We start from the raw sequence: 13,198 nt of genomic DNA, 5'->3' as shown, positions 1-13,198 counted from the left end.
TGCTTCCAACATGTGGTGCTAAGAACTGGACACCCCATTCCAGCTGAGGCCTGGCAAACATGTTTCAAAGAGGAAGGGTTGCTTCCTATGTCCTACAGGATCTACTCCTGTTTATACACTGGAACATCACAATTTTTTTTATATAGTCTGGGATTGTTGACTCATGTCTAACATATGATGTTCAAGAATATCAGGTCCTTTCCTAAACTGGCCAGGTTTCCAGCCCCACAACATCAGCTGTGATGCATTACTCTTACCTAACAGCACAAACATTCCTCCTGAGCTGTGCCCTAATCCTTCTGATGTGCTAAGATCAGTACCTGATCAGGACTTTTCTCTCATCCATGACAGGCCCAGTATGTAAGGACACCCATTTTGGTGCAACCCATGAGTGACAAGGGGTTTTTTAAAAAACATGATTGCCTTTCCATGCCATCCTCCCAGCTACCAGCCTCAGTCTCCTGGGGCTCTGCAGAAACATCTTGCACCTGTGTCCCAGAGCAAGCTTATTCCTGCACCTTGCCCATGCCCCTCTTTGCCCACTCTTCCTTTAGCCTCTTCCACCTGTCTGAAGTTACACTTGGAGAGCAATGGTGGGGCTTTCTCCTCTCCTCTCCATGGGTAGGCTGGAGGGCAAGAGCAGAAAGCAGGCTCAAACTATCATGCCTTGTGGATGACTCTAAGAGTTTAGACCTTTCCTACCACAGCTGAACAGTGGTTTAAGAAGATCCCAGGCTTCCAGGTCTGGTTGTGATAAACAACCTTCAACAATTACCACACCCACCTCTATTTGCTTTGAACATTCCTCCTGCACCAAACCACTGCTATTTTCCAGTATTTAAAAATCCTCAAACTTTCCACAAACATCTTCAGAACTGCTCTCAGTCCTCCCCCATCTGTAGCTCAGAGCAAGCCTGGTGGTGATTTGCACGGGCTTTGGCAGCAAAAATTCACACTGCCGGCATTGTACTGAATGTGCTGGGAGATGTATCACCCATCGCTGTACATTACAATGCCTTCTCCAACATCAAAATGGGCTTCAGATGTGCTTCCAAATGGCAACTAGAGGAAGTGTTGCAGTGCCTGTTAACATATATGTGTATTAATGTGGATGTAATGAAAGCAGCCACTGCGTGTGAAATTTCAGTGTGGCAGCCAGGGGGAGGAGACTTAACAGCTATGCAAAGCCAAACATTCATTTTTGGGTTTAGTATCTCCCTTTACTGGGAAGATGGAGAGTAGACTCTGGGTTAATTGCCTGCCCATGCTTCAAAAGCAGTTAAAAAATCCCAACCAAATACACTACAATGAACTTTTAGCTAAACTTCCTTTAATCATGCTTAGAGTCTCACATACCACTTGTTTTGATGAAGCATGGCAAGTGGCACAGAGAGAGAAGGAATTTTGCATTCTCTGAAAATGTCCCTGTAGAGAGGAAAGAAGAGGAAATGAGGGGATAGGAAGAAGGAGTGTGGATATCACTTAATAGCCAGGGATATTGGACTGAAGCAAAAGACTTGACCCAGGATTACATGAGAAAGGAACACAGACCACAGCAGGACGACTGCAATAACAGGAGAGAGGGTGAACTTCCATTTTGCAGCCAAGGACTGGGACATATAAATGCAATGACTATTCCTAAGTAAAGGGAAACTGGGATCACTAAAACTAAACCTATGTTGTTTTTAATTCCTGCACCATGTAACCAAGATTTCTTTGCTGGCTAGAATTGGCTTCCTGAGCTGTGTGAAGTGTAACTAAAGCTAACATTGTGGTTACACTTCCTTGCTCTGCTCTGACACCAGAACATCACAGCTGGCCCATTTGCTTCCTTCAGGGAAGGCATGGAAAATTGTGTTGTAGATTTCTTTCCCTGCTGCCAGAGATGATCCACAGTCCTCATCCAATCCTAGGGATACCTCAGAAAGCAGAGCAGGCAGCCAGCAGCCTGCTCCCAGAAAACCTTGAAATTAAAGAGAAAATTATAATAGGGAAAAAATATATTAATAAATGGTGACAGAAGCCTGCTGTAGGACACAAGATGCTGAACTAAGTTTTGAAGCAAGACTAATCTGGAATTCTTCACCAGAATAAAGCCTACAGCATGTTCTAATAAAATACCAAGGAACAAATCTTGACTCAATAAAGACATTGTCCTCATAGATTTCACCTTATCTGCATAAAGATCATTAAAAAAATACAGTCTTGCAAAACTGTCATGCAAAATATGCCCACTGGGGAACTAAGCATGCTTTTCTTCATTTACAAAGGCTTTTAATTAACACTAACAATAGCTAATGATATTTAATCACCTGTCAAAAAAAATTTCATTGTCCCAGATGTCCTTGTAGATGAAAAAACTCTGAAAAGCAGACATAAAATTTTCTAAGATCAACAAGATCCTCCCTCAAGTCTGCTGCCTTCCCCTTTCAGACAGAGGCAAAGGCAAATTTCCTTGTCCTTAGGAAATAAAACAACTTGGGGTGGCTAATCCAAGCAAGCCAGCTCAGGTTAAAACAGGAGCAAAGCCAAGCAAAGAGCTGTGGCCTCTGAGGCAGCCTGCAGCTGATCTCAGATTGCCAGCCATGGTGCAGCTTTTCCCACCACTTAACTCATTAAATAACTCAGGTCCTGCGAGCTAAGCACATCCCTGTCTCATCTCCACTGTGCTCAGTAGCACACTGCTGCCAAGGGTGCAGAGAGAAGCAGGCACAGGCCTGAGGCTTAGCTAAGAGAGGAGAACATGAGAAATCACAGGATGCAACAGAAGTTGCTGGACATTAAGGCAGAAGCAGCTAAAAGATGCTATAGAGCATGCCCAGAAGGATTCCTGAAATTCACAGGTACCTATGAGCAATGGCCAAACATCACAGACCTCTGAAGTATCAGGGTCTCTTGGGTGAGAAGAGCTATGCAAGGCCAGCACTGGCTAAGAAACTCTGTCAGTAACTCTGTGTAAGATCCAAACTATCGTGAAGCCTTGGGACATTTGAGTATGGACTTAGCAAAACCCGAAGCATTGCAAGATAAAAGCAGGGGTACCTGCAAGGAGACAAGAGAAAGGAAAGAGGTGAATTCATGTGCAGGATGAATTTCATTCAGGATGCATAGGAGAAAAATAACCAGCCCCATGTAAGCAATCTGCTGGTTAGTCAGCTTGGCTGGTCAAACTCTGATCACCACAGTCCAGGGCATCTTCTCAACTGCAGTCCTATTTTCTGTTTGCATCGAGGATGGAGCTCTCTGTGCTGCCCCACATTTGGGAGCTGCTGTTTGTGTATGCAGGTGCTGCTCAAGGCACTGCCCTTCTCCTCCTCTGCTCCTCGGCAAGGCTGGCTGAGTGGGTGCTCAGTGAGCATTTACATCTCTGGAAGGAATGCTCAGCATCTCATCCTGCGCTGTGAAGCCAGGAACTACAGCAGCCTTGCATCTGGCAGATTAGAAAGGTGTAATCCCTTTAGCCTTGAAGCCAATCCACTGGATTTATCTTCCCTTGACAATATGCTCCCATCTTACAAAATCTCCTTTCTGTCTCCATCCTTACTAAGCTGAAATTCCTTGGGGAAAAAAAAAAAAACTTGTTTTAAAAGAAATTGACCAAACTGTTTAATTTTCATGCTTCTTAATTATTCTGATTCTGAACTGTGCTAATGCTTTACAAAAAATATGCTGTCTTGTGAATTTTCAGTAATTTGCCGTAACTTTAAAGTCCAGCCTGAACACAACCAACTCCTTTGCCACACAAATGACTTCTTTTTAGGTTACAGATTTTTGCCCTTTTTAAAACACAAACACAGTATTAACAGGTAAAAGTAGTACAAAATCAATCACTCAGCACAGCAAGACCTCTCGTAATATACTTGCAACCTCTGCCCTATCTCTGGGCAGGTTCTCACTTCAATACTTGGGCAACTCATCCAACTTACAGCAGGAAACTGTTCGTTTTACCTTTAAAGCCATTTTCACAATTGTTTTTTTTTTTTAATCAGAAATAGAGAATGAGACACAAACATTAAATGTAACCATTAAAACTGGAAAGGAGTATTAACAAACAAAGGCCTCCTGGGCTCGAAATTCTGATACAGAAGCAGCATCCAATTTTACATTCAAGTTCCTTGAAGTTTGCTTCAAATCAGCCTTACTACTGATTCAGAAAGCCCCAGGTACTGAAGACACAAATGCTGAAATCACAAAGCTCCCTTGCTGCTTTCATTCCTCTTCACCATTCTCAGAGTTTCTAGCAGAATCCATTGCTTTTCATTTTCTAGTTCCTTTCTTTTGCACATAACACTGTAAAACTCTGCTTCTCCTAAACCCTCTACTTGAGCTTTTTGTTTGCCTGACCCATTTTTTCCTGAGCTCTTCCTTCCTGTTTGACTCCTATATTCCTACTGATGAGAAAGACTCGGCTCGGAGGCACCTGATGCTGGTTCTGCTGCTTGCCAGCCAGGCCTTAATATTCAGGGCCTTGGCCCCTGGAGAAGAAAGGAAACAGCCACTCTGACATCTGTTTAGGTACTGAGTCCATTACTGTGCAATTACACAATTTACAGAGCACTGGAGATTCACTAATGATTTGTATTTCTGCTTCTCTAAGGAAGACAAAATTGCAGAAATTGGTAATGGCAGGTAAGCTACTGTCATTAGAACTCCAGCACAGAGTGTTATGGGTTTAGGGAGAAAAAAGTAACTTACAAATAATTAGCTTCTTATCCGGAGTTTAATTGCATTAGATCAGTACTTCCTACTTCTAATTAGGTGTGGCTAATTCTTTCATTTTTGTTGTGACTCAGAAAGTAGAAGATGTTTTTCATTGCCTCAGTTAAAAAAAAGAAATAGTGTTTTTTATAATCCATCAGCATAAGACATTGGTAAGCCACCAACTAGAGGGCTTCCAAACTGTTATTGTATGAAACATCTGTTCTTGTGTAATCCAAAACATCATCTGTGTGATGCAGATTTTGCTGTTTGATAGTTTTAAAGATAAAGGTCATACTACTACTGCTATGAAAGGAAAATGAAGAGGAAAGGGAAGAGGAAAAGAAAGAGAAAGATGAAAATGGAAAAGAAAAAAATAATCAAGAACGCTACAAAGATAGTATGTTCATGATGGAAATATAATTGTGGTGGCAATTTGAAAACAGAACCCTAGGGGCACTTCCACTGGTTCCCATAGCCACAGCTCAACATTTATCTTAATTTTAAATTGGCAGATCCCTCAGTTCTGAGAGGGCGTGATGATTAAGGCAGTCATCATAAATGCTTCTTCTGCTAGTGACCAACTAGATTGCTTCTGAACAGATATAGGCAACAGATCATAGAAGATAAGGTGCCACCAAACCCAAAGAAATATCCCACAGCCATTAGAAAGCTGCTATACAAAATAACACAAAACAAAGTAGTAACATTGGGTCAGGCTGTAGAACTACTTATCTCCACCAATCTGTGTGCCATGTCTGCCAAGATTCTAACTCAAGGGGAAAAAAATCATCTTTAGAAAAGCTGGATGGAAAAGAAAGGTTTTTGGTTTTTTAAAAATCTCTTCCTGTTCAAAACTGAAAGTATATTACATGCATGAATTAAAAGCAATATGCAAATTGTTACAGACATGCTTGTACCTTCCATAGCAAGCTACTCATATCTGCAGGGGACAGCACACAGGGAGGCCTGACACAGGAACTTCACAATTAAATTCAGATTACACTTGTGAAATCAGCTTTGTGAAAGTAAGTTGTTTTGCTTTAAAGCACAGTCATGAAGCAGTCATTAGTAAGTGCTTGAGAACAGCATTTACTCTGTAGCTTTATTACTAGAAATGATTCATACCAATGGAAGAACTCCAACTGAATTATCTGTTGGGGTTTTTTTGAGGTTTCTTGTTTGTTGTGGTTTCTTTTGGTGATGCAGTGGCAACAAGAGCAACAGCACGAACACTGAGAAAGGGAAAGCCCCTTCAAGGTACAAGGTAGGTAGAAAGCAAGGAAAGCCAAACACCTTCATGGTCACCACACACTGCTTTGCCATGTACTGCAGGAGGTAGACAGAAAAGTGTGGCCCACCTCTCTACATGTTTTTTCTGATCTGATTTGACTAGGACTGTTTTTTCCAAAAGCTGCATGCTTCTACGTGCCTGCTGGGAACGAGGACTGATTTCCTGCAGGCTCTTCGACACTAAAATTTGGGAGCAGCCTAAGAGCATTGTGATTTTCTAAGCATGTGCAGTTTGGCTGTAACATAGGAAAAAAAGTATTTATTCTGAAACAGTTCAAAATCTCCATCCTCACAGTGCAGCAAAAGTTTGGTTCAGGTGCATATTGTTAGTTCAAGCTGGTTCTCAAGGTTCACATGAAATTTCTGTCTTAACAAAAGAAGCCAGGGTCCTGGTGGATCAGTGCCCTTTCAAACTACAACACACAGAGTCTGAGGTCAATTTAAAAAACTACATTTCCTAATTTATGTCCATTAATGCTGGTCTGTAGCAGCTCTGGCACCAGCAGTCTCTTTAGCTACCATTAGCAATGCTGCAATGACAGCATTTGCCCTACAAGTCTGTTTTCCTTGGTTCTCTGTTGCAGAGTAATAGGAAAACCTCTCATTGCCAACATTCTTTCCAGAGAACTGGAGTGTCAGGTTAGATGGATGTCCATCAAAACTTCTCTCCTTTGAAACAGGTAGAAGCCTGCCTGCTTGATACACAAGCTGAAAATATTTCTCCTCTCAAAAGAGATGATTGCAGCTCTGAACTGTCTCCTCTCTCTGAGAGAGCTCCATCTCGCCAACTCTGATGCCTGAGAAGCAGGTGATATACTCTGTTTCATTTTTCCCCTGCTGCCTTTGATGTTCCCCAGCTCATTCCTTGCCTGCACCTAAAGTTCCATTTTCAAAATTACTTGCAAGCTCTGCCACTCTTTCTCTTGCAAGCTGAAAAGACATCTTCTGCAGTGCTCATTCAGAGGAAGAGAAAATCACATTTTACATCACCAGGCCATAATATATGCCTTGTTGCCATCCACAATGTGAAAAAACAATCCTCCTCTTGGTCAGTTTGCCCATGGGTTCAATGATAACAGGGTCCAGAAGGACTTAATTCTTTCCTTTATGTATGCAAACCCCTGACTGCCAGCTTTAGAAATGCATTATAAAACCTGATCCCTTTGTTCACTTTGCCTGTGACTCACATCAACTAGAGAAAAATAGCTGAAAATGAAAGTTTGATGAAAAAGCCCACACTAAAACAATATATTCAAAGTGACAACAGTTTCAGTATTGTATTTCAGGTATCATATTTCAGTATTCAATATTAGTCATTAGTTTGCATGCCAGGGCCTGGCAGGGGCTGAAAAGCGATATATTTCAGCTTGTGTTACAGATGTGGTGTCACAGAGTCACCAGCTTTTCAATTCCCCCGGCAGTTCCTGGGGGAGAGGACATGGGATTATGGTTATTACAAGGCCAATCCCTCTGCAAATCCAAATACACTGAGTGTAGAGCCAGGCCTGAGCCCTGGCAGGGAAGATCTGCTTTCCAGCTTTATTAAGCACAGGAGGAAGGTGTGCAGAGAGATGATCAAAAGATACCCTCAGCCAGGTTATAGCAATTAATTCTCCAGCACATGGAAGAAGCAATTCCATGCTGGACTTCAGATCAGTGCAATTTCTGCAAGACCTATTCCTATACTCAGACTTCCCCTCCATCCCCCACCAAGTTGATCCAAGGATAGTGCTTATGACCTGTAATCAAATTACAGAAGTTTCTAAGTGCATGCTGGATTCATAAAAAGGTTTCAGACAACAAACACACTTCAGAACAGGGTGGAGAAAGTTTGCACATGCAATTCAATGGGTACCCCTGAGAACACGTTTCATTTGGATTAAGAAGGTGTCACCTCCTTTTAACAATCTTCAAGGCTTTTTAAAAACAAACAAACAAACTTTCCCATGTATATTTAGAACACATTTAAAATGTGTTGACTTAGAACGACTGTGTAACATGCTTTTCGGTAAAAATTGTGCAGCATTTCCTCATGAGGAACTCCTAGGTAAAGTAATTCAGTCATTCAGTGTATAAACACTCACATACCAGGCCATCAAGGTCTTATATTGAGTTTGTGCCTATAAACTACCAGAGGATTCCTGAAGCAGCACAAAATTAAGATGTATTATTGATTTTTTTGGACAGAACTTTCCCAATATTTTAAATAAAAATTGCTGCTGTGTTTAACAACAGACTTAACCAAACATTTTCCAAACTTTTCTTCTCTCTCCCCTCTCTACATGTAATCTGGTTTCAGCTGCAGTATTTTGTGTTGCTTCAAACAAAAAATTGTAATCTTAGCATCACAAGACCTCTATGACTTGTTAAAAACAAACCTCTGTGAGTTACAACTGTGCTAATTTTAGGAAAAAAAACCACCAATGTGCTTTTTAATATTTAAAGCAACTCTTTTCTACTACCCTGTTCAGACAGATACCACCCATATCTACCTTTGTTTGGGTGCTGTAAGCTGCACAGGTGAGAGCAGTACTGAGCTCAGAGAGGAATCAGGCAGAAATGCTCCCTCTTCCCAACTGCATCCTAGCCCATTTGCTACAGGAAGCCACCTATGGCTAGAGGAAGGAAGGACAGACACACTGATCTCTTCTTACCTAGCTGATGGCTCCAGGACTTGGCCGGCTCAGGTTTCTGCAGGCAGCAGGGAGGGTGAGGGATGAACAAGGGAAAAGGGAGTGCAGAGTGTGTGGGCTCCTTCTCCAGAGGAGCAGAATGACAAGTGCTTCCCTTGAGGCGACACACACAAACTGCAGAGCACAGAGGGCCCTCAGGTTGTTCTTCCCCAATGTGCCTGAGGCTTTTTAACACTTACAGGACCAGCTGGGCCTTGAGCTCTTTTCTTGCAGTCTGTCAGGGAATGGATCCCTTGCTCAGTGCACCTTCAGCAACAAAGCAAACCACACACAGCAACACAGGATGAGGTGGAACACTGGCAACAGAGCACATGGAAGCTGACAAGGTTATATGACAAGAATGACACTGTATTATGAATGTAGGTTTGTAAAGAATAAAGCACCATTGCCTCACACTTTAATGTGAGTATTCAAAAAACCCTCCTCCAGACTGCTTTCAGAGCAGCAGCTAAACTACACTTTTGTTCCAGTGGCTCCAACAAAGTTTCTCTTTCTTCCTTTCTTAAATAAAATGCTGCTGAACTAGAGGAAGACTAGTCTGGGGAAACCAAAGTTAGCCTCTGTGATTACACACCTTAGGCTTACTCTGGCATTTTCACATCTCAGTGCACAATTGCTTTATTGTCTTGCTCTCTCTACAGATTGTACTGGAAACATTGATCCACCACAGCATTAGTAACTACAGGGGAAATCAGGTACAAGCATATCTACCCACCCTCCCCCAAAATCTTTCAAAAATAAATAATGCATCATAAGCAGATCAACAAGATTGACATTTTTTTATTTGTACTTAGCACATACAGGAAAGATCAAAACAAATAATAAAAGATAGCATTTGTAAACAAATGTATTTCACAAAAAGTTATAAACTATCAAATTTCCTCTGAAAAAATTTGTTATAGCCATTTATAAATGTGCATTTATCAAAATCAAGTTAAAAACTACTTCATTTTGAAAACATCCCAAATGAAGATTCATTCATTGCAACAACTTCAGAGAGACCACAGATGTAAGGCCTAGCTAAAACAAATGCATGAGTGAAGATGGCACTGTGATTTTTGGTTTAAAGATAACAAAAAGTCTGCAAGTGATCAAAATACCAGCCAGTCCAATTCAAAGTCCTAGGTCTGCAAAATATACATTCAACTTCACAAATGTCTAACTTTAAAAAAATAGAGCTATTCCACTGGAATGTCCTCATTTTTTAATGTACTGATTATATGTTGTGTTTTTGAGCCCACTCAGAGAAAAGTTATCAGCAGGTAGTTTCATGTAATTAAAAGTTCACTTCCATAATCACATTAAAAATAAGATGACAGCAGCACCCTTTTAGCAAGGACTCATTTTTAACATTCTTGCCTTTATAGCAGCAGGTATGGTTTTGGGGAATGCTATCAATACAAGAAGTAAAAAAAAAACCAAAAACCAAAAAAAACCAACATACTCTGTGAAATTTATTGCAGTGTTCTTTCCCTATACTTGTTTTCAAAGTTAGGTAAGCACCTCTATTTTCTTCTGCAGAACACAAAAACTAGAAACAAATAACATCCAAACTTATGACTGCCTCAGTAGGCTCCCTTTGTTGGTGGCCCACAAGCCAATTTGATTGCCAGAATGAATTATTTCCTTCCTCCAATCTCCTATTTGAATACCACTAAAAAACAATGTTCTCAATCTATTAATTTGACTCAAAAGACACAAGGTAATAAAAATAACTAAGGCACAAATGTCTGATCTTCAACACCAGGCAGAGGGTCACAGATTTGAAACTAGGGTAGAATGAAAACCCCCAGAAATATTCCTGGTCTCAGGGCACTGAAAATTCTTACCAGAATTCAAGAGGTTTTTCAAGATTTTTTTTTTTTTTAACAAAGATATGGAAAACACTTTTCCCAAGAATGTCCACAAACACTAAACAAGGATGGATGTACATACAAAGACACACACTTTATGCACAATACACTTTGAACATACTGCACACAGACAAGGACCATGGAATGCAATGATGTCTAAGGTGGCAGGTGAAATGAAGATGGCTCTTTTTCAGAGAGTCGTCATGAGTTTATCTTGGTACACCATGCTTTGGACTCCTCCTAAATTCTTCTGGTTCTGTTCCTGGATATACCGTAAATTGCTGTCCTCTCCACTTGTGGGGGGTTTCCAATAGGGCCTGTCATCATGATAGGGTGGCCTGTACCATTTGCACAGTTATTGGTTAGTGAGGAATGGAAGTCAACTTAGGAGTGCTACACAGAAACATGAGCTCATCCTGCAAGTGCTAGGCATGCACACGGAGCTACAGCATGGCAAGGAAATGGGGACAGACCCATAGGATCTTATGCTGAAGCTGCTGAAGCAACTGGGAATCTTCTAGCTACTTTCAAAAGGCTTTCAACCAGAGCTCAATCATTAAAAACCCTCTCTGTTTGCAATGATACAGACAAGCACAGTGCATCAATGCTCTGGAATTCCAAAAGGGGGATGGGGAAGGGGAGGAGGCTACGGGAAAACTAAATTTGTACAATGAACAAGTAAAATAAAACATATCATGCAAAACGCTGAGCTCATGACAGTACATCCTTAAAGTGCAAAGGGTTAAGAAAGGCAATCCTATTATGAATGAAAATAGCTCTGTAGTTGTTGCCATTCCTTTGGCACTGGTGCAGTTAATTAACACTAAGGCAGCCTGTAATGTACAGAGTTGCATTTTCTTAAGAACACCCCCAGTCTACAGTTAGTACAGGTAATTCTCTGAGACTTGCAAAAGTACTACAAGGAAAATATCTTTTTCCTTAGTTGTTCATTACTTATTGCTGCTTAATATCTTTTTCCTTATTTGTTCATTACTTATTGCTGCTTAGAAACTAACTTCAGCCATTCCTACAGTGTCCCCTAAATCATTGCAGCGGAGTGGGGAATAAATAAAACAACGATTTTGAACACTATGTAGGAAACCACAACATTTAACATTACCTTATTACCAAATTGAAGCTGCAATTATTATATATACGGAAGAAATTCTTTTCTGTGAGGGTGGTGAGGCACTGAAACAGGTTGCACAGAGAAGCTGTGGATGCTCCATTCCTGGAAGTGTTCAAAGCCAGGTTGGATGGGGCTTTGGGCCACCTGGTCTAGTGGAAGGTGTCCCTGGCCATGGCAGGGGTTGGAATCAGATGATCTTTAAGGTCTCTTCCAACCCAAGACATTCTATGATTCTGGTAAGTTTTTTTATAGTAGCAGAAACACAGGCAAGGTTTAGATTTTTTTTTTAGATATATTCTAAAGTTATATAATGACAGCTGTTCATTGGATTTTTTTTCCAGAAGGTTAAATATTAAGCTAACTGCAAACAATTTCACTGAAAGAATCTGCAAACAATTTCAGTGAAAGAAATTTACTAAGAAAACTGAGACACAATTCCACATACTATTTCACAAGTTATTCAACAAAAGCTCCATATATAACATGTATTACACAAGTAATTTCATTTCAGCCCATGCCTATTCCAGACCTTCATGCACAGCAGAAGGAATTTTATGCATCTGTGGTTGTGATCTCAAGTTTGCATTCAAATGGAATAACCTTTTTCAAATCAAGCTGTCCAAGATTTTAATTATCCAATTATTTCACTTTGACTCCAAGTTAGAATAACTTGAAACTTCCACTTTAATCACACATTTAAATGCTTCTACCTGAATGGGACCAAAATTCTGAGCACCTTTTCTACCAAGCTTCTATGACTGAGCTTTTAAGTATGGGTTGTTTTTTTTTTTAGCTTTACAAGCCTTGCAATAAAAAAGCCATTGTTCATATTTCACTGACCTTAGTCTTTGCCCAGGCAGTGGAGGGGCTGAAGGGGGAGGTTGTCTACACACACTACAATACATTATTGTGCTTATTTCAATATCACTCTGCTCCAGGGTGAACTATTTGGCTTTAAAATGTCACGGACTGGTATCGTAAGTGATGAAATCTTTAGAAAAATTTCAGCAAAACCTCAAATGATTTATAAAATCATTAGGCTCTCTTGGCAGCCACTCTTTCATAATGTGAAATTGTACATTTTAAAGAGCTCATAATAAACTGGATAAAGAAACCCTAAAACCAGGAAGACTCCTGAGCCTGAAATACAGGGAAAGTTCATTACACAACTTCAAGTCTCCTGTTTCTAACACAAATTTAATATCTGCTTCACTGCTGTGCACTAGGAATTTTGAGATGACAATGCCTGTCTGCTTCTCTGCCTATTATTTCTAATCATGTACTTGCCCTTTTCCTGCATTCTCAGACTCAAACTCACACCAAATTGTCTTTTCATCCATTTTAAACTTGGCCTCATCCCCAGAGCCTGCCCACACTAAAACCAAAGTCTACCTATTGTGATGTAAGAATATAAATGTTAGATAAGGAGAAACAAAAATTAGGGTATTGGTATTTTTCACTGAAGGCAGTAATTATTTGTCTAAAAACCTGAGTCATCAAAAAAGGTTACTTTTTATTAGGATAAAGAAGTG

General features: G+C 40.5%; 1 protein-coding gene across 3 annotated transcripts in view; it reads right to left on the bottom strand.

The window, feature by feature from the left end:
* EPB41L4B (erythrocyte membrane protein band 4.1 like 4B) overlaps positions 1 to 13,198 on the bottom strand; it is a 166,690-nt gene that overhangs the window by 73,388 nt on the left and 80,104 nt on the right. Inside the window, exon 16 of one of the 3 annotated variants that reach the window (XM_054284546.1) lies at positions 9,572 to 10,875. The exons of the other annotated variants lie outside the window; for them this stretch is intronic. Coding sequence (XP_054140521.1) covers positions 10,728 to 10,875 — 148 coding nt within the window. The 3' untranslated portion in view covers positions 9,572 to 10,727. Of the gene's footprint in view, positions 1 to 9,571; positions 10,876 to 13,198 lie in introns of those variants that run through there. 3 annotated transcript variants of the gene reach the window in all.

Source organism: Melozone crissalis, unplaced genomic scaffold (assembly GCF_028551555.1).
Source record: "Melozone crissalis strain CALT ecotype California unplaced genomic scaffold, PUWL_Pcris_2 ptg000042l_1, whole genome shotgun sequence".
Lineage (NCBI taxonomy): Eukaryota > Metazoa > Chordata > Aves > Passeriformes > Passerellidae > Melozone > Melozone crissalis.
Note: the sequence above shows the minus strand (reverse complement) of the source record. Positions and strands in the feature narration are given on the sequence as shown.